Consider the following 20206-nt stretch of genomic DNA (forward strand, 5'->3'; position numbering starts at 1 on the left):
GGAAACAGAATTAGCTTTGCCCAGGCCTTTTAAAAATGCCATCTTTAAGTGGCACTGGTAAGAGGGCATTCACCTTTCCCTCCTTCAGAGATCAAGCATCAAAAGAAGCACAAGTTATCACTGTGAGAAGAAAGTCTTTAGACCATAAGCAATAACCCTCCATCCTTTATCTTCATCACACCATAGGTATGCCCAGACAGTAATTCCCAGCAGCCAGATTTCAGCGTGTTCTACTTACGGCAGTGATCTGCTCTGGCTCGCTCTGTGTCAGAAGGCTATGTGAAAAACAATGAAGATGTGCTCCTGCAGTGTAACTGCAGACATGCATTCACTTTCCTGCTATTCTCTGAATTTAGTAAATAACACAGCAGCTATAGTTTGTGGTTCTCTGTTACAAACACTACAGAACTGGCAAAAAGTGCTGGAAAAACACAAGGAGAATATAAGAGCTGTGGAAGAGACCCCAGCTGCAGAAGGGGCTCTCCCAGTTAGCAGGGCCCAGCTGGGACTGATTGCAACCTGGAGAGAAAAACCCAGCACTTCAGAAGGTGCTTTCTTTTTAGCAAATACACAGCAGCAGAGGGCATCAGACAACAAGAAATCCTGTTTGTATGAGTGACTCTGAAGCACTAAAGGCACAGTGAAGGGGAACGGGAACTGGAAAGGTACAAATTGAGCTGTTACAATATGAGTGGTGATAGGGAAGCAGGCACAGAAAAAAGGAAAACCAGACACATCACTTCTTCTTTGTGCGCTGGCTGGAAGTACTCCAGCATGGAAGTATTGACATGGGAGAGAGCAGGGCAGGGATCACTTGTGGTGCTGTAACTTGCCTTGGAGGTGTTCCACTAGCAAACCAACCTGAGTGTTGCAATTGGTGATGAACCACCAACTCATAACTACATCTCCCTTCTCTCGTAAGATATGAAAACACTCTTCTTTTTCTTTTTCTTTTTTTTTTTTTTTTTAAATAATGAAACAAGAAAATTCTCTGTCAAGAAACCAAGATTCCTGTTTGGTAGCATCTCATGCTGTCCCAAAACACTTGGTACAACAGGACTCAAACATGAAAAATCAAGAAAACAAGCATTAGCCAGCATGTAACCTTAATTTGTCCCTTTGAGTGATGACAAGAAAACAGGCAGCACTCAGAAGTGAAGCCGAATGACTCACCTCCTGAAAAAGCAAATTCAGGTCTCTTGCCAGCATTTCCTCCCCACGCCCTAAAATTGTTTCTCACTGTGTGTGCAGAGATGACCTTATCATCACTGCAGGCATTTGGGATGCTGGTAAAGTGAAGATATCTGCTCGATTTTTATTTCTACAGACAAAGAATTGCTGCTTCGTAAGTACAGTGATTTTCTGTTTTTCTTGGTGGAAACAAGGAGGGGTTTATGGAGAACTGTTATTTATAGTGCCTTTCATGGGAGTGTCTCAGACTTGGAGGAGGTCCTTTCCTTCCCTTCAGAAATGGTGGTTGGGAAGAAAACATTTTAGCTACCTCTGTGGTGTTCCCCAACCCTCACGTACAGTATGAATGTCACCATTGTGCAAACAGCGGTGGGATGTACAGCTTAAGGGACTCCAGAGTAAGTTAGACCATCCAGCTGCTTGCAAACTCTGGTATTACACAGCTTTCCTGTGGCAAAGCGCGCATGAGCAGCTAGGGCAGATTTAAGGACTGCTTTCAGAAACAGATGTTAGACACTGCGCTGTAGCAGCAGTCGTGCTGAAAAATTTGGAGTGGTTTTAAGTCAACCAAAACTAAGCTCACGCTCCAGTCTATCAGCTGCCTGCTTTGAGCATAACTTTACCAGGTACTGTATTCCTCCCTTACTATGTTGGGAAACGCATGGGAAAGTTTTAACGGGCATTTGGAAAATTTATTTTGCTTCTCTAGATAAAAATATCTTGAGGAATTTTTTAAAAGGCATTTTCCTTTACAACAACAGTATTCTCACACAAGCGTGCATATAAAGTGAGAGCTGTGGGCAACATTTTATCATGTCTGGCTTTTATTTTATCTATATCAAGTCTACAAAATAGGAATTTTAAAAGATTTTCTCCTAGACTGAACAGTACCAAATTGAATGGAATTACCGGTAGGACTTTTCACTGAGTGTTGCCAGAGTGACACCACAAACATGTACTGACTCAGTACAAATATGCACTGAGTGTATCTAAAAATATGAGTATTTACTCTTATGCAAACTGGCTTGAATTGGGATTTCAGTATCGTGTAGGTATTTTGATAGAAAAGTGAAGATGGATTAAAAAACAGTTCCATCAGTAGAGGAGAAAAGTAAAATATGAAAGATATGCAAGCTATATCTGCATAGATTATTAAAATGGATGAAGAAAGGGATAAAATCTAAACTCCTTTGCGGGGATTAAATAATGGGAGAGGGAGGAAAGAGTTTTACTTTAAGCCAAATTCAGTTCAGATGGCAAAGGGGACTGTCTGCTTGCAGTTTGGCTTAAGTGCCCCTTAAGCAAAAGTGGTCACAAAGAGGTCCCCAGAAAGGCATCCTACCAGCTGCTTGTGGCTGAACCTGGTGGGTGCTTGCTGCTGCCCCAGCTGCCAGGGGGCAAGCAAGGAGTTACCCTGCCCTGTGGGGACCTGGGCTCCCCCCAGCTTCTCAGAGAGGGGAGGAACAGAGTAGGCTGCTTTCATTGTCCCTCTTGCTCCCACCAGAGCTGCTAGTTCCTCTGACTGGTCTCCCACCACCTTTCACTAAGGAAATGTCTTGACAGGGATAGTACCAGTCAGCGCGGTAACTATTTTCCGTACATCACCTGCCAATTCACAGGCAGCTTCTGAGGAAGCTCAGCCTTGAACTCCAGGCTGTGCCTTGAATCAATGTGTCTTTGCTGTGAAGTACGGGCAGTTAGTAACAACCAATTACACAATTAAATCTGAATATTTCCAACTCCCTTTCATTTCAACTGTTTTGGAGGCACACAGTATGTATAAATAAAAGACGGCTGAGGTATCCCCCAGTGTCTTTCCTATACCTACTCGGGATGCAGAAAAGGCACAAATCCAAATGCAGGAAACTGTCTGTAGATAGCGATACTGCATCAGCATTGGTGCTTGTAAATAAGTGTTTAGAGTGTTTGGATGTCGATTTTCTAAGCCTAGAAGTTTAAATTCTCCCATTGAGGCTTACAGTGTTGATGAATAAAATGTGAGAACTATAGATGTTAACTAAGCTGCTAAATACTATCATTTCTGGAAAACAAAATGTGGAAACAAGCGTAATTTTAAAAATTCAGATGCTTTGGATAGTTCAAGCAGATATGGGATAGATTTGAAAGGAGTCTATTTAAAAGCCTTTGAACCAAGGTCATTTGGCCCTTACTTCAAAGCCTGCAGCAGTCTGTCTTGTCCTGGCAGTGGAAGAGAAAGCCCCTGAGGAATCTTTGCAGAAAACTGTGCAGGGAGGGGGAAAATAACACCATACCCCGAGATCTGACACACACAAAGACTGGAAAGGCTCAGCTCAGAGTCAAACCGCAACAGGTCACAAATTCAGTGTCTTCTAAGAAAATGTCATTGTTGGAAGAGGATGACTAGAATTTCTGTAAATAAAGAGATCTCTTACCAGCCTGAAAGGAAATTTGGCACATTATGTGAAGAAGCAGCAGGCTACTACTGTCTCTGCGATTACAGAAAAATAAATTATATTGAAGACTGGATTTTAAAATCTCTTCTCTTCCTTTCTGAATAATAAGCATTTTTCATACAGCTGAGCCATGTAAGAAAAGAGAATTATTTTACTATTTTAAAATAAACTTCTCTACACAAAAAAAAAGAAAAATTTCTTTAAGTGACACTAGCAATAAAAATAACATTAATGCCTTTATTCTTCTTCATGAATGAGATGCACTGAAGTAAATAAAACAGAGAATGCTGACAGGCTTTAAGTTTTTTATCTATTTTTATTGCAGTGATTACTAGGAAGATGCAAACATGACTAGGCTCTCACTCTTGGTTGTGCAGATTCTGAACACTCCAAATGCAGAAATGATATGGCAGCTAATATCTTATTGGTAAGAAAAGTTAATGAATTAGTATTATTTCATACTTAGATCTAAAGTGAGATGTTTAATAATGACATAATACTGTATTATAAAAGAGTAGCATTGTTTATACGTAAAGTGTATTCACAATGTGATTTTTTTTTGGTTTGTTTTTCTTGTTCTTAAGTTTTTCACAACACAAAGGTTCCAGTCTGGGTGAGAAGGATATCAGAGGAAGTTGATCTCATTCTCAATTTATCAGACCAACTCCTAAAAAACATTCCAAGCTAGTAAAGCAAAATCACTTATATGTCACCTGCCACATGTAAATTCCCAAGTAATGAACAAATCTGATTGGAAACAATCAGAAAAGAAGATTTTAAAGTTGCGGTCCTGACATTTTCCTTTTCATGACATCTGTTTGGGTCAATGATCAAAACTTAACACACCCTCTGCATCTGGGCAGAGAGTGACCTGGTGTGCAGCCGAGCTCACGTGTGAGGCTCTTCAGCCTTGTGCCGTGGGAGTGAGGAATGGCCAGGTCATGGGCTTCTTTCCTTCCATTGTCCCATAGGCGGGATCGTTACCCAGTGCACAGCACCAGTTCACACCCCAAGTCGATGTAGTCCTTATTTCTTTATTCTAGTTTGTGCTAGGTAGGGAGCTAGGTGGCAACCCCCAAATGCCTAGCTCCCCCATTTTCAAAATTATGCTATTTTTACAGTCTAGCATACAAAGACATCAGCCTTCACTCGTTACAAGTTACCCAACTACTTCATTACTTAGTACTCTGTTTCACATTTGTCAAATAATTCTCTCGATTCTCATGTTAATTAGTTCCCACGCTCAGTCTCAACTTCATTTGGGTCTGAGGGATTTCTTGAGTCACTGGCCAACGAGTCGGTAGTCGGGATCTCCCCCTGCCGGAACCACCTTTCCCCTCATTTTGCGAAGCTCATTGCCCGAGCTGAGCTCCCTGTCAGCTCCTCTGTCTTGTGGAGATGCCAACTTTGTGAAGTTCCTTTTCTGAACAAAAGGATTTGTGCTTAGCAGGACGTACGAAGTGCTTGTAACCTGAATTAACCCTTAACAACTCCTTTGCTCTAGTTGTCTTAAAGTCAAACTGCTAACAATACATTCAATTTTATTAATCATTTCATACGACTTCTTCTGTGTTTCAGGACATCACTGGTCACACCCCTGATTTTTGGTCTGCTTCTGCAGCCACCACTTACAGAGCTTTCCATCACACAGCCAAACATTGTCCTGTTGATGGCTGATGATCTCGGCATAGGGGATGTAGGTTGCTATGGGAATGATACTATCAGGTAAGAAAACTAAGCATAAAAGTGAACAGAGCTGGTGTGTTACTTAATGTAAGACTACAATCTTTGCCCATCATCAGCTCTTCAAGTTGTCTTTAATTTCGTTTCCTGGAGAAATGGAAAGATTTCACAAGGATGCCATTAATGGTAAACGTAAAGCACTACCAGGATTATATCACAGCCTAGAGGGCATTCACAGGGCTCTAGCTCTGCTATGTGGAGCTGCTTTACTGTGTGAATATGTCAACTGTCAGCTGTTCTTGTGTATTCCTTAATTGTCCAACGCTGAGAAACAGCTAAGCTCTTGCACATGCCTGAAGATAGAAGTGTTGTCCCCTCTTTCAACATATCAGGCCTCATTATTTCATTTAACTCTGTTTTGCCATTACCTCCCAGTCTCACGGCAAAATAATGTATAAATCACTGCAACACGCTGTGTTAATTGGAAATACTTCTCTTTTCAGACCCAAGGACATAGAACTTGTCTTCTCTTTGAAAATCATGCCATGGTGTTGCCTGCTGGCTTCCTACCAGCCTATCACCTATTTGAACAAAACCAAATTCAGTATGATCACTCCCTTCATCCAGCGAAGTTCTCAGAATCTCAACCAGATTGGCATGGGTAAATTTCTGATAGGCAGCTGATGATCATAGGTAGCTGATGGGGCTCTGCATGGCTGGGCCTCTACTTCAGCATAGCATCATCTCCAAGGCATGAGTTTTCTTTCCAAAAACAGTGGGGCACGTTTCTGCAAGGCCCTTCACAGGACTTGGGAAACAAGAAGGAATGAGTGGCTTAACATTTTTACAAGTAGCAATTGTTAATAAAGAAGGGGGGGGGGGGGGGGGGGGGGGGGAGGAAATATTCCTGGCCATCTTCAAATAGAATAAACTTTCCAGAATAAAGGTAAATGTATTATTCCTCAACCTTATTCCCTTAAAGACTCTCTGAATGAAATATGACAGTGTTGGTTGCATTTTTAGGACACCAAACATCGACGGCCTGGCAAAGGAAGGCGTGAAACTGACCCAACACATCGCTGCAGCTCCACTTTGCACCCCCAGCAGAGCAGCTTTCCTCACTGGCAGATACCCTCTCCGATCAGGTTTGCCTTGAAAAACCAAGCAGCCTTTAAAGATTGCTTTATTGCTGAAGGGAACAACGTTATACAACGGGCACAAAAGAAATGAGGCTGTGCAAACAGAGGGGGTGCCACTGACTTGTCATCTTTATTGAGGCACAAAAAGACATGCCAGCTAGGCCTAGTACCTTTGAGGTGGCATCTATATTTATGGGGTGCAATGAACTGACCTGAAGGGAAGCAGAGCAAAGAACCAGCTCTGCAGAGCACCTTGTGCCCCCTCCAGCTCACAACTTTGGTTGCCTTTTGGTGCTCTGTTGCACAGATTGCAGTCAGAATGGAGTTAATACAAACTGTTACACTCAAAAAAGTCATTACACAGAACATGAAAAACAACACATTTCTAAAGCACTAGTTACAATAATTTCTGTCGTGGGTGACTCCTCATCAGATACCAGAAACAGCTCAGCCCTGCAGGCAGAAGAGTAGATCTATGCAAATGTGTGTCCATTGCCTCCATTCGAGGTGCAGAACAAGTCGTTTACAGTACAGCTTTGTTACCTATGTGTCAGAATTCATCCATCCTATGAAATAACAGTTTGACAGCTATATTATTTTTCCCAGTTTTGTTCTTGAAGAAAAAATACTATCCGATCAAACTGCATCCCTGATATTAAGAGATATGAAAAACAAATAACTCTACATGTTTCTAACAGCAACTCTCTAATGCTTGTCCTATTGCAAATTATATTGAGTGTCTTCATTTCCAAGGCATTTTGAAGCTGACACGTCGTCCTGCTTTTATCATTTTACCACTGAGATAGGTAGCTTGAAAATACACATGAGCTTTTGCAGACTCTCTCCCACTATAACAGGGCCAGAGATGTTCAGTATTTGCATGACAGATTGTACTTCACATAACATTGTATTATGGGTTTATGCCAGCATATAATGCTAAATAACAGGGTGTAACCCTGAAGGTGAGAAGACTGTGGTGCTAGATAGCTACTCTGTGGGTTTCAGAAGTTGGACACCAGCCATGCCACTGTGCTGGGAAATCTTGAGTTCCCCAGGCAGTCTTATGCAAACTGGAATTTGAGGTTGACAGGAGGCTGAAGTCTCCCTACCCTCCTCCCTGCCTCACAGTCACAAGAAGTAAGTACACTCCACACAGTCTGGATGCCACTGTGACATATAAACACTCCTATACAATCGTATAATAATAGATTATTATTATTATTATTATTATTATTATTATTATTATTATTATTATTATTATTATTATTATTATTATTATTATTTAGAGACATTATTAATAGACTAGGTATTATATAATAGACTTAACTTTTTCTTAGTCTTGTCCAGAGTCCTAGATTAATTTCCCCAAACAAACAGCATTAGGATAAACTTTTAACACCATAATATCAATGCAACCAAGAAACAAGTCTATCAGTTATACTTACTAAGATTGTTTATTGCTGTGGTTTTTAGGGATGGATGCTGTAAACAACTACCGTGTTATTTTTTGGAATGGAGGCTCAGGAGGACTTCCTCCAAATGAAACCACTTTTGCCAAAATACTGCAGCAGCAAGGCTACAGCACAGGACTAATAGGTATGTGAACACTCCTGAAGATGGCCTAGAATGTGTTTCACCTGCACGTCTCACTCAAATAATTTGTTTTTGTTAGCAACTACTCATACCTCAGTTGTAATAATTTTATTTCCTGATTTAAGAATATATTTTAAGAAGAAATCCTGACCAAAAAGAATCTCTTTTAAAACAATAGACATCTGGATAAAGAGAACAATATTAACTGTTGGCTTGCTTCAAGCACAGCTGTGGTTGTCAAAATATATAACAGAGAATATGTTAATATTTCTTGAATACTATTCTACCAGGTATATGGTAATTATTTTAATGCGATTTCATGTAAAAAAACCCAAACATGAGTACCATTCAAATAAGCACGACAACACTTTATACAGCTCAGAGAATATTCACAGCAAAAGGGAACAGCTGCTACTTAAAACAATATAGCCAGTTCATAATATCACAGGATTTGGCATTTCAAAAACAGAAACAAAACAATTATTTTTCTTTAATAACGGCGTGCCACTGTGGTTCACTGAGTCTTCAGTACAACCCACAAAACATTGCCTCCTTCAGCATTAATGTGAATTCCATTTTACCTTATATTTTATAGGACTTCTTTTTTCTAATACAGTTGTAATTTTTGGTCATGATCCCATTTCAAATAATTATTTATCTTAGATATGTCACATAGTTCCACAGACTGATAAAACACAAATGTTTCTGAGCTGAATTTTCAGCTATTTGCCCTACCTCATCTGAGCATCTAAATGTCAATATCCAAAATCTGTCTGACACATAAAAATATTGGCTACACAAATAAACTGAATTTACTAGTAGAAGTGTCTGCAGGAATGGTTTTGTATTAAGCAAAATTAAGCAAAATAAATCTAAATCATACAGGACAATACTAAATTAAGCCCTCTAAGCATTTTAAGTTCTGTATTACTGAATCTTCTTCTCCTAATAGTTTTGTGGTGATATTATTTCAGTTGTTTTAAATAGCTCGTAAAAAAGTCCATGTCTATTAGCCAAACACTTCAGCTTGGTTGCAGCATGTAATCACAAACGAAACGAACAGATTCTTCTCCACTTTGCCAAGGGAGTTGTCCTGCAGGGAGGTTGTGCTGCATACCTCCTAGAAGCTAGCTAGCAAACTGGGCTGGCATCTTCCCCATGGGCATCTTAACTAAAACCACACTATAGACACCAAAAAGCACCATTTACTTTAACTGAATTGAAAGATTCTGATTAATTGTGCCATAGGGGATGATGGAAAACACTGGTGATAAGTGACGCAAAAAAAGCAGTAAGAACTTTATATTCAAGTCATGAATCAAGAAATCTTACACAACATCTGCCTACATCACTGCAGCTGAATGAGAACTAAATAGTCTCACTTGAATCGTTTGTGATTGTTTTGGTCTAAGCACAACCAGTTTAGTTGCAAAGTTAAATCCTATTAATAACCTGTAGCTTGATGTGCTAATCAGACTTATTGTTGGGAAATGCTTTGCAGGTTCTTTGTAGTCAGAAAGCCAGTGTTGTATAACATATGCCTTCAAAGATGTATTTATATTATACACTTAGTTTATCTTCTGGAGATTTGAGTCTTTTGTAGCATGTCAGAAGGCTTTATCAAGCTCAGCTGGAGATTTAGGTGCTGAAGTGCATCTGAAGTCCAAGGATACATTAGCTGCACCTGTATTTATGACCAATGCATATATCTATTGATAACAAACCTGTTTCATTCTATAGCTGGCTCTAGTATGTCAAGAGGCAAAATGAGTAGAGATTTTAGCTGAAAGCAACTCATTTACCTAGAACAGAACTTTTACCCCTTCTTTATATTTATATCCACAAAGTAGCATTTTTTTGCCTCTGAAGCAGTTTGCTCTGCTTCTATTGTAATGCACAGCAGTTCTACTGAAACCTACTCAGGGCTGGCTACCAGAATTGGTAACGTAGTGAACCATTTGTTTAGGATAGTATCCTAAGTACACAATTCCTTACTCCACAATAAGAATTTGTTTCAAATTAGTGTTCAAGTAAAATTCTAAAAGCTAATTTTGATCTATAGATCTTGTATCCAAGGCCTGCATTACATCAGAGGTCATAAAATACAATTAAACTACATATCTCTGATGACAGGTAGATTTTGGTCGCTTGACTCAGATATTCACAAGCCTCAGAGTTTGAGCCAAATGAACCAACTTGTTACATCTCTGTGTAAGTGCCTAACCAGTCTGTTTGAATAGACTGGAGGGGAAGCAAAAGTGTGATTTTGATGTGCCATTCTTCGTAATAGTGGACATATGTCCATAATAAAGATTAAATTGTATTGCAAAAGGTCAGGATATGTTCCTTTATATATATAAAGACTTCAGTATTTAAAAGAAGGTGGCTTAAACTTCTTAAAATGTGATTAAATACAAATAAATGGCAAAAATATTTATTAAAAAAAGCCTTTTGTTCTCATCCAGTATACGGAGTTATTATTTTCAGCAGAGTTACTTACATATGTACAGCTTCACGAGAAATCTGATCTCCTGAGCTCAAGTTCTGGATCTGCTGGTTTGTCTGGCAAACCCCCTGCTGAGCTGCCAGTTATTCGACTACTCTGTCCATAGCTTCCCTTATCAGTCTGGCACCAGCACATCTCTGAGTGTTGCCGTAGTCCTGACATCAAGCCATTCAAAACATTCCAGAAGTCTGCATAACCTTGAAGGTAAACAATAGAGCAATGTTATTTTGCTCTGTGCTTACAAAAGGACTTCCTCCTTTTCTCTACCTGACAGGTCTCCACCAAAGCTGTACATTTTTGCTCAGTTCTGAGAATCTGAATTTTTCTCGGTTTCTAGTTTCCTAGTTTCTAGTGTCCAGGTTTTTACATTTGATCAAAACTGCAGGGCATGAATGTGTGTACAGAGCACCAATAACTCTGTCAATAATTTCTAATTTGTAGAGGTTTACCTTCAACAATTATAAGATATATCCCATTATATTACTACATACTCAGTACATATGTGTAGGATGAAGAAGTTCTCACAAGCAGGGAGAAAAAGCAACCATTTTTTTAGAAATGTTTTGTATGAGGAAAAGCCTCTTATTAACTATTATCTCTTTACATTTTAATAATCTGTACTTTCAGGGAAGTGGCATCAAGGTGTTAACTGCGAATCCCGCAATGACCATTGTCATCACCCTTTAAACCACGGCTTTGACTATTTTTATGGGATGCCTTTTACGCTAATAAGTGACTGCCAACCAACGGAAACACCAGAGATGGACAGAGCTTTTAGAAGGAAACTCTGGCTTTCCACTCAGGTGGTTGGCCTCATTACACTCACCGCTGCCCTGGGAAGACTGACCGGCTTGATTTCAGTCCACTGGAAAATACTGACATGCCTTGCTGGGTTTAGTCTCCTGTTCTTTGTATCCTGGTTCTCAAGTTATGGGTTTGTACGTTACTGGAACTGCATTATGATGAGAAACCACGAAGTTACCGAGCAACCAATGGTGACAGACAGGACTACGTCCCTCATCTTGAGAGAGTCCATTTCATTTATTGAAAGGTAAAGTGCATTTCCCTTGATCACAATTTTCTGTTTCACAATTTTCTGGTTCTTTCATGTCTTGCAACTATTAAATGGCACTTTCCCATGTGAGGTTTTTGTAATATTACATAGGATTAGAAGTACTATTATGCCTCTTAATTATTAATACTATGAACAATTATATAATATTATTAAATAAAAAAATTAGCTGCTGCTTAAGGTTGTCCATTATTCCTAGCTTCACTAAAGCTAATAACGTTCCCACATTTCCATGGGTTGGATTCAGTATTTCCAGGCTATTTGAGGAAATACGTATTTCTATCAATGACACCAACGTTGCAGCTCTAAGGGATGGCAGCTGATGACAGAAATGCATGTGTAGGCTGGGGAAGGAGGATTACAGCTGTGATGTAGCCTTGCCATACAGACTGATAGGTGGGAAACAGCCGGCAGGAGATGAACCTGCTTCGTTTCAGTAGCGCAGCGGTGGTTTGCAATAGCAGAATGTGGAGCTTCAATCTGGAACTTTTCTATCGATGATTCAGGGAAAAAAAGAGGGTCATTTTATATAAGCTAAACTTTATTTTATCACACAGATCCTAATCACTGGGTTTTAATACCTTGCAAAGTAAGATGTTTCTGAAGCAATTGTTGAAATGTATATACGCAAATCATAATGCCATTTGCCATTACAACTGACCTCTGTTTGAATTGAAAACCTTCCTCCATAATAATAAAGTGTTGATTTCTGTTTTTTAGAAATAAACACAAGCCATTCCTCCTCTTTCTTTCCTTTTTGCACTCCCACACCCCTCTCCTCACCACAGAGAAGTTTCTTGGGAGGAGCAGCCATGGCTTATATGGAGACAACGTGGAGGAGATGGACTGGATGGTGGGTAAGTCACCACAGCAAATAACAATGTCTCCAACTACCTAATACCTAGGTCTGAATATATAATAAAAATGCAGTTGTTATTAAAAGAACAAAGAAGATAATTAAAAACAAGAAGGAAAAAACTTCTAAGCTTTTCATGAACATTTGCCAATCTTGAATGAACACTCTTGGCTTACAGTGTTGGCATTTTATTTCCTCCAGTCTTAGACCAAATGAGTCTTTCTGTTCACTCTGGGTTTTTGTTTTTTTTTTTTTTGTTTAGTGTTTATGAGTTTTAATCATATCCCCTTGGCTTCTGTCAAAGAGCTCTTCTGCTCTTCTTACTAAATAAGTGAGAATTATTTAATTTTCTGTGATATTAAAGATCAGGTAACTTCATCTTCTTATGGTCATGTCCTATCTATTTCTATGTAGGAGACATCAGAAGGTGATAAAACTGAAAAGCAAATGAATTCTAGGTGTAAACCAGCAGGCTATTTCTCTGTGCTGCGTTCAGCCAAGTATTGCTTATTTTTCAGCCCCATTCATTAATCCAGAAATGTCTGTAAATGTTAATGACTATACCCCCAGAAATTAGATTAATGTTATTTTTCAGCCTGTTTTTTGCAGGGGAAGGAGAATTATTTATAATCCAGTCATAGTGGAGGAAAAGTAACCATATTTGCATAAGGGATAAGAATCATGTACACATACAGAAAGAATTGGGTTTCAGTCCTACCTGTCAAACACTTACACACCACAAATATAATTTAGAACACCAGAAACAGCTCAGGAATTACTTTTAAATAAAAAAGAACTACATTATTAATGTATATGATATCCAACCAGTAATTTAATGCAAATACTAACTGTGGGCTAGACAATATAAGATAAGGGTACATGACAATTTTTCTTCATTATTCATGACAGCCACCACTGATGCAGAATCTAACTTTTGGGGGCCTTGGGTTATGCTTTGTTTTCATATTTTTACAGCACATAGCACTTCTACCCTTTACAATACAGGCTTCTGGTCTGTGACTGTGGTTGTTGCACTCTTGTTATAATACCAGTAACAGAGGGGTTACAGCACATACACATTTTCTGTGCTTTTACAGACAGTGAAATCACAACTACAAATCTTGATCTTAAAAAAACTCTTCTTTAAAACTAAGCAGCCCTACATACATAAGAAATTACATTGACGAATGTAATTCAAGTCAGAGACTAAAATTTATGTAGTGTAAGCAATATTTTTGCTTTTTAATACACACATATTCCTGTTTTTACAGGCCAGGTTCTAGGTGCTATTGACAAGGAAGGCTTGAAAAATACTACGCTAGTTTACTTTGCCTCTGATCATGGCGGATGGCTGGAAAGACAAGAAGACAAAAGGCAGCTGGGTGGCTGGAATGGAATATACAGAGGTAAGAGCTTTCAGGGACGGTGACAACCCAGCAACAACGAGTAAAATACTCAGGACACCCCTAAAGCTTAGATAAGACTGTACAATCAAGTAGTAGCAGTGTTTTACCATTGAGAATCAATCAAATTAGGCATTTTAAAATTAAGACAATTCTAGCCTGTACAGGTGCTTTTTATAAGCATGAATTCTCAAACTGTCATTTCCTCATGAGACAACTGATCGCAAGTTAATTTTTGTTAAGGTTGTGTAACTTCTCATTAAATATAAGTTGCATCTTGTATCTGAACCCTTGATTTGACCACAACAGGTACGTTGTAGGACTGTAAAAGAAAGAGGTTGGGAAATCACTTCATGCCTGAGAATTTATCCACCCTAAGTTCTTACAAAGTGTTTGTAAAACAATAGAGGGCAGTAAGTATGTTAAGTCACTCGAGTAGTCGGATATAGTGAACATACATTCACTGATGCTGAGGAGAAGGAACTTAGTAGTAAAAACAAAAGGGTAAGGAAGGCTCATAAAGGTAATAGCTTATGATAATGCAATAACATTTGTGTAATGTTTCTCTTTATTTTAAATTAACGTCTTTTTTTTTTTTTTCTTTTTTTTTTTTTTTTTAATGAAAGGTGGAAAAGCTATGGGAGGCTGGGAAGGAGGAATCCGTGTCCCAGGGATATTCAGGTGGCCAGGAGTGTTACCTGCAGGTGCAGTCATAGATGAACCTACAAGCCTTATGGATATTTATCCTACAGTAGTTCATCTGGCTGGAGGGGTACTACCCCAGGACAGGTACAAACAAGTGTCTTTATTCCTCCTTCTCTCCCCAAACAATGGAAATTCTAGTTTGGAAACACATTCTAAAAGTCTGTCAATTTGTTTTTCGCTCCTGCTCCTTTTCTAGACACATAAGTGTTACCACAGCTCCGTCACCTCTTCTCTACATTTGAGATTCAGCATCTACCTGCAATCTTCTACAAGTGCCTGCCTTGTTCAGAGCTGCCGGTTCCAGCAAGAGTGTGCAGCAGGGATGCAGTCCTGTGCACCTTACCTCAGACAGTCTCTGTTTTTTCTGCTAGGGTGATTGATGGCCGGGATCTGATGCCTTTACTGCAAGGAACAGTTGAGCATTCAGAGCACGAGTTCCTCTTTCATTACTGCGGCATTCACCTACATGCTGTGCGGTGGCACCAGAAGGACAGTGAGTACAGAACTTCTTTCCCAAAAATTAGGCTCAGTCTATGGGAGGGCACATTTGTCTAACACATTTTTTTCTGGGATTGCAGCTTTCCAAGCAGTTTCAGGTGTGTGGTGGTAAAGAACTTACTAGCATTGCCTGCGTTGCGTGGCACCGTTTGTTCGTGGCTTCAAGGCCTGTGGTGTCCCAGGCAGGCTACTGGAGCTCAGGGTAGGTCTCACCCACCTATCTGAATGCAAGGCCTGGGGAGTCCATGCCCTTCTTGTCTCATGGAGAAGTCCTTGCCTCAGCTCTTTGTCTGTCCTTCTGCTACCTTAACAAGGAAGCAAGCCATGGAAACTCCAAATTATTTTTTAATGTCTTCATAAAAACCAAAGTGAAAAATAACTGATATTTGCTGAAAATGTTGAGGAAATTTCAAAATCATTTTATATTATTGGTTTAATTCTGTGGCACTTAAATTCAGATGAAATTACGACACTATATCAACTAGTAAGCATACAGCTGAAGTGCAACCAGAAATGAACTTTAGAAAAACATTCACACTTCTAATGCCTTGTGATAACCACCAAGTTCATTGCAAGCCTTCTTTCTTTCCTGCCAGGTGGAGCCATCTGGAAGGCTCATTATGTGACCCCCATCTTCCGTCCTCTCGGAGCTGGGGCTTGTTACGATAGAGGATTTTGCCCATGTTCTGGGGAAGGCGTGACCCATCATGACCCTCCATTGCTGTTTGATCTCTCGCGAGACCCTTCTGAAGCCAAACCTCTGTTGGCTGACACCGAGCCCCACTTTGACACTGTAATAGAGAAGATTGGAAAAGCCATAGAAGAGCATCGGAAAACACTGACTCCAGTCCCAGAGCAGCTCTCTGTGTACAATGTGGTGTGGAAGCCATGGCTGCAGCCATGCTGTGGGACATTCCCATTTTGTTGGTGTGATAAGGAAGGTGATAATAAACTTGCCAACCTATAAAGGAAAGAACCAGTTACTTCCTCAAAAGTGTTCTTAAATCAAGAGCGTTTTCTTTGGGGATGTTGATTGGTGGGTTGGTTGGTTGTTTTAATTGAGCCTCTATATGAGAATCGCTCCTATAAATGGCACAGTATTTGGTAAATGTGGCTTGAGATGGGACACTCTCAGGGAGGGATCAAGACAGAATGATCTGAAGAACATGTTTTCACTTATATCTGCTGACAACTGAATGAATAGTTCAAATGCACTGAAGCAGGCCAAGATCAGAGTGCACAAATAATGATGTAACATGTTTTGTTGTTTATAAATGTATACTTAGAAGCTTCGCTTTGGCTTTTTGTTCTAAGGAATTTCTAAATGATTCCTGAACTGAGGTCTCCCTAAATTTTGTTATCCTTACCGGTGATGCATAAGATGCCCCTATAATAATTTTTTGCAGACTACTGCTTCCAAAATAATTCAAAAACAGTTCTGACCACAGTTTTTCACAGAATCACCTTTAAAGGTAACTTCCTTCTTTCCTTGTAGCTAGCCCTTCCAGCACCAGTGATGGTGGCAGCTGATCAGTCTGGGGCTTCTAGATCAGGAGAAACTGCCTGGGTGAGGCATAAAGCTTGGAAACATGACAAGCTGGGTAACGGCTCTCTTTACTTTCTGCAAAGCGCGGGACTCCCCTGACTGGAGTCAGTCTCTTTTGACGGAGAACACAAAAGGGAAAGGATTTTCCGTTTCCAAAGTTCCCATTGCACCCAGCTCCCTAAGCAGCCCTTGCAAGGTCATAGTGGCCTTGATGGCCACAGAAGTGCCACACTGATAGCAACTTCAGTCATTTAGGCACAGGATTGCATGTTACCTTGCTGCCCATATCTCAGTCATAAACTGGTTCCTGCTAAAAAGTAATAGGACTCTTTGAAAGATGCCCAACAATAATTATGAAAACAAACAAACACTAATTTTCTATGAAAAAAAGACATGCACAATTAAGGTATTTCTTGATTCACAAGTTAACATTTTCGTTCCACCAAGCAGCTAGAGTTACTTAGATTTATCTCATTGCTGCTGTTCTTCCTTTTGCCTCAATTCTTTCCTACTTTGTGCTGTAATAGTTGTTCCTGTTAAAGTGGCCTTGCAGGCGATGCCTTTCATTGTAGGGTATAAGATATATTTCTTCACATAAACAAATGTACACTGATATATCTGAATAAGTAGGCATCTGAGGACACTATTTGCCCATTTGCTTTATTTCACGTTTTTACTAGTTTTCTAACTGTTATGCTAGGACCTGTTTCTATTGTTCATCTCTTTTGCTAAATGTTTGGTTTATTTTGGTTTTATTTCCTCCCTTCTTTCCCACAATTCAGCCACCAGGAAATCTGCAGGTAAACAAAGCCTTACAGCTTAAAAGAAAGTTTTATTTTGTGCTGTGACTTCAGGTATTTCACAGACGGTTATAATTCACCCAGATGTTCCATCAGTGCTATTGATGAGAAAGGCACTCAGCCTTATTGTGAAAACTTTCACCATACTGTTACAGCCTGACGGTGCACCTCGCTTTGCATTTACAGTACCAGCAATTAATCATCAGGAATCCTCAACGCGTTTTCACTGGACTGTGTTGCCACAGGGCGTGTTAAACAGCCCCACCATGTGTTAAATGTCTGTAGCAAAGCCTCAGTCCTATGCGCAAAATGTACCCGCAGGTTTTGATCTACCACTATATGGATGACATTTTAGTATCGGCATCAGCATCCTCATTGGTCACTCAGGCTGTGATGGACCTAAGATGATCATTAAGCAGCGCCAACCTCTGTACAGCAGAGGAAAAGGTCCAAACTCAAGTGCCATGGAAATATCTCTGATGGAAAATTGTTGTGACAGCTATTCTTCCTTAACCTTTACCTTGCTACAAATGTCAGAACACTCAATGACCTGCAAAAGTTACCAGGTGCTATCAATTGGGTGCAACCATATCTGGGAATAACTACATGAGACCTGGGACTTTTTCTTACCCTGTTAAAAGGAGACTCTAATTTGTTGTCGCCATGTACACTCACCTTTGAGGCAGAAAGGCTTTGCAAACCATAACTACCAACATACAGGAGCATCAGAGTCATCATATACTAACTTTGCCTGTTTTGTTGGTTTTGATTTATAATGCATTTCAGCCTTATGCTCTTGTTTCAATGGACACCAGGATCCACTGAGAATTTTGGAGCGGATCTTTTTGCCTACTCTTTTTCCAAAACATTGACAACTCTTATTGACATGTTGGTGCTCCTCATTCAAAAGGATTGACATCATCTGCAGGAACTTATGGCCAGGGGCCCAGCCACCATTTTATGCCTTTGGCCAAACAGGACATTGATTTTTGAGTTAAGAAAGCCTCTCACTACAGTCTGCTTTGGCTGACTTTAGTGGAACCACTGCCTTTTCTATTCCTTGGCATAAATTGCTTCACCCTTTAACTGATTTACCCTTACAATTGAAATTGCATATTTTTCATGTACCTGTCCCAAATGCCCTGACTGTTTTTATCAATGGCTCAGGGCCTTCGGGAAAAGCTGTGTTGTGTCATGGAGAAATGAGCGAGGGTACTGGGACCCAGACATCACCTTTGTTACTGGCTCTACACAAATAGTGGCATTATCTGCAGCTATTTGTGCCTTTACATTGTTCAAACAATCTTTAAACTTATTTGCAGATTCTTTATATGTTGTAGGAATAGTGCATGTATTACAACATTCATTTTTTAAAACAGTTTCTAACCAACAGTTATTTGTTTTGTTGATGCATCTTTTGTTCCTATTGGAGCATCGCTGTCATGACTATTTTGTTTTACATGTGCAGTCACACACCTCATTGCCTGGTCCCATTGTTGAAGGCAGTAAGGTGGAGGACTTTTTTACCACAGCTGTTGTTACCTCCAGTGCTTATCAACATGCTAAGCTTTCACATGACTCGTTTCACCAAATTGCTAAGGTGCTACAACGTTCGTATCGCCTGACATGAGAACAGGACCAGGAGATTGTGAGGGGCTGTCCCAACTGTCAAAACTTCAGCCTTTTACCCCTTTATCCCAGTGTTAATCCTCATGGCCTCCAAGCCAGTGAAATTTGGCAAACTGATGTCACACATATTCCCTCATTTGGGAATCTTAAATATATTCATGTTTTGGTTGACACTTTTTCCCACTATGTTTTTGCCACTGCTCACACTGGGGAGAAAAGCCGCGACACTTGCCGTCATTGGGTTGCTTGTTTTGCGACCATGGGAGTTCCTGCTCAAATTAAAACCAACAGTGGCCCAGCATATATAGCACAATGCACCCACCTGTTCTTGCAAAACTGGGGCATCACCCATGTGATGGGCATTCCCCACTCACCCACTGGACAGGCCGTTGTTGAATGAACTCATCGGTCTCTTAAAGACATGCTGTAAAAACAAAAAAGGGGGAATAGCCCAGGTACCTCACCACCCAAACAACTGTGGAAAGCTCTACATGTGATCAATTTTTCAAACTGCTCTTCCAAGCATAGCGCTGTGCATAAACTTTTCTCTTGTCCTGCTTGGTGGGAACTGCCCTGGGTCCTCTGCAAAGACCCAGAAACTAACCAATGGAGCATTCCGGTAGGATTAATAATGTGGGGAAAAGGGTATGCTTGTGCCTCTACAGATCAAGGGCCTTGGTGGATCCCCACTAGGCTCGTTTGACCAGCTGATCATGGACTTCCTATCAGCAATGAGCCAGAGAACAAGCCAGAATAGTGCAAACAGATTAATGCAACTAGTTTGGCCCTTGAAAAATTATTGATTGATGTACAACCAGTACGACATGCCACTTTGCAAAATAGAGCTGAGACTAATTTTTTGGTATTAGCTCATGGGCATGGATATGAGGAGTCTGATGGAATGTGCTGTATGAATTTGAGTGATAATTCAGTATCAATTCATCAAAGTTTGAAACAGCTGTATGATTTGACATCTAAGTTGAAGGAAGATTCTGGATGGAATCCTTTTGAAGGTTGGGATTGGACCCTAGAATTAGGTCCTTGGATACAAAAAATATTAATGTTTGGGTTTGTTATATTGCTAAGGATTTTCGCCATTGTTGTATGTCTACAGTGCTTGATGAACCTGATGCGAGACATGATCGTAGCT

General features: G+C 40.0%; 1 protein-coding gene across 1 annotated transcript; it reads left to right on the top strand.

The window, feature by feature from the left end:
* Positions 1-1261: 1261 nt before the first annotated feature.
* Positions 1262-16442, top strand: LOC121082995 (arylsulfatase D-like). Its single transcript, XM_040582808.1, has 11 exons — positions 1262-1345; positions 3952-4053; positions 5205-5351; positions 6333-6454; positions 7922-8044; positions 11175-11598; positions 12340-12476; positions 13747-13881; positions 14505-14667; positions 14955-15076; positions 15678-16442. Exons 2-11 carry the CDS (start codon positions 3974-3976, stop codon positions 16046-16048), a joined length of 1824 nt encoding a protein of 607 aa, XP_040438742.1. The 5' UTR covers positions 1262-1345; positions 3952-3973; the 3' UTR covers positions 16049-16442.
* The last annotated feature ends 3764 nt before the right edge of the window (positions 16443-20206 follow it).

The sequence above is a fragment of the Falco naumanni genome, chromosome 2, assembly GCF_017639655.2.
Source record: "Falco naumanni isolate bFalNau1 chromosome 2, bFalNau1.pat, whole genome shotgun sequence".
Taxonomy (NCBI): domain Eukaryota; kingdom Metazoa; phylum Chordata; class Aves; order Falconiformes; family Falconidae; genus Falco; species Falco naumanni.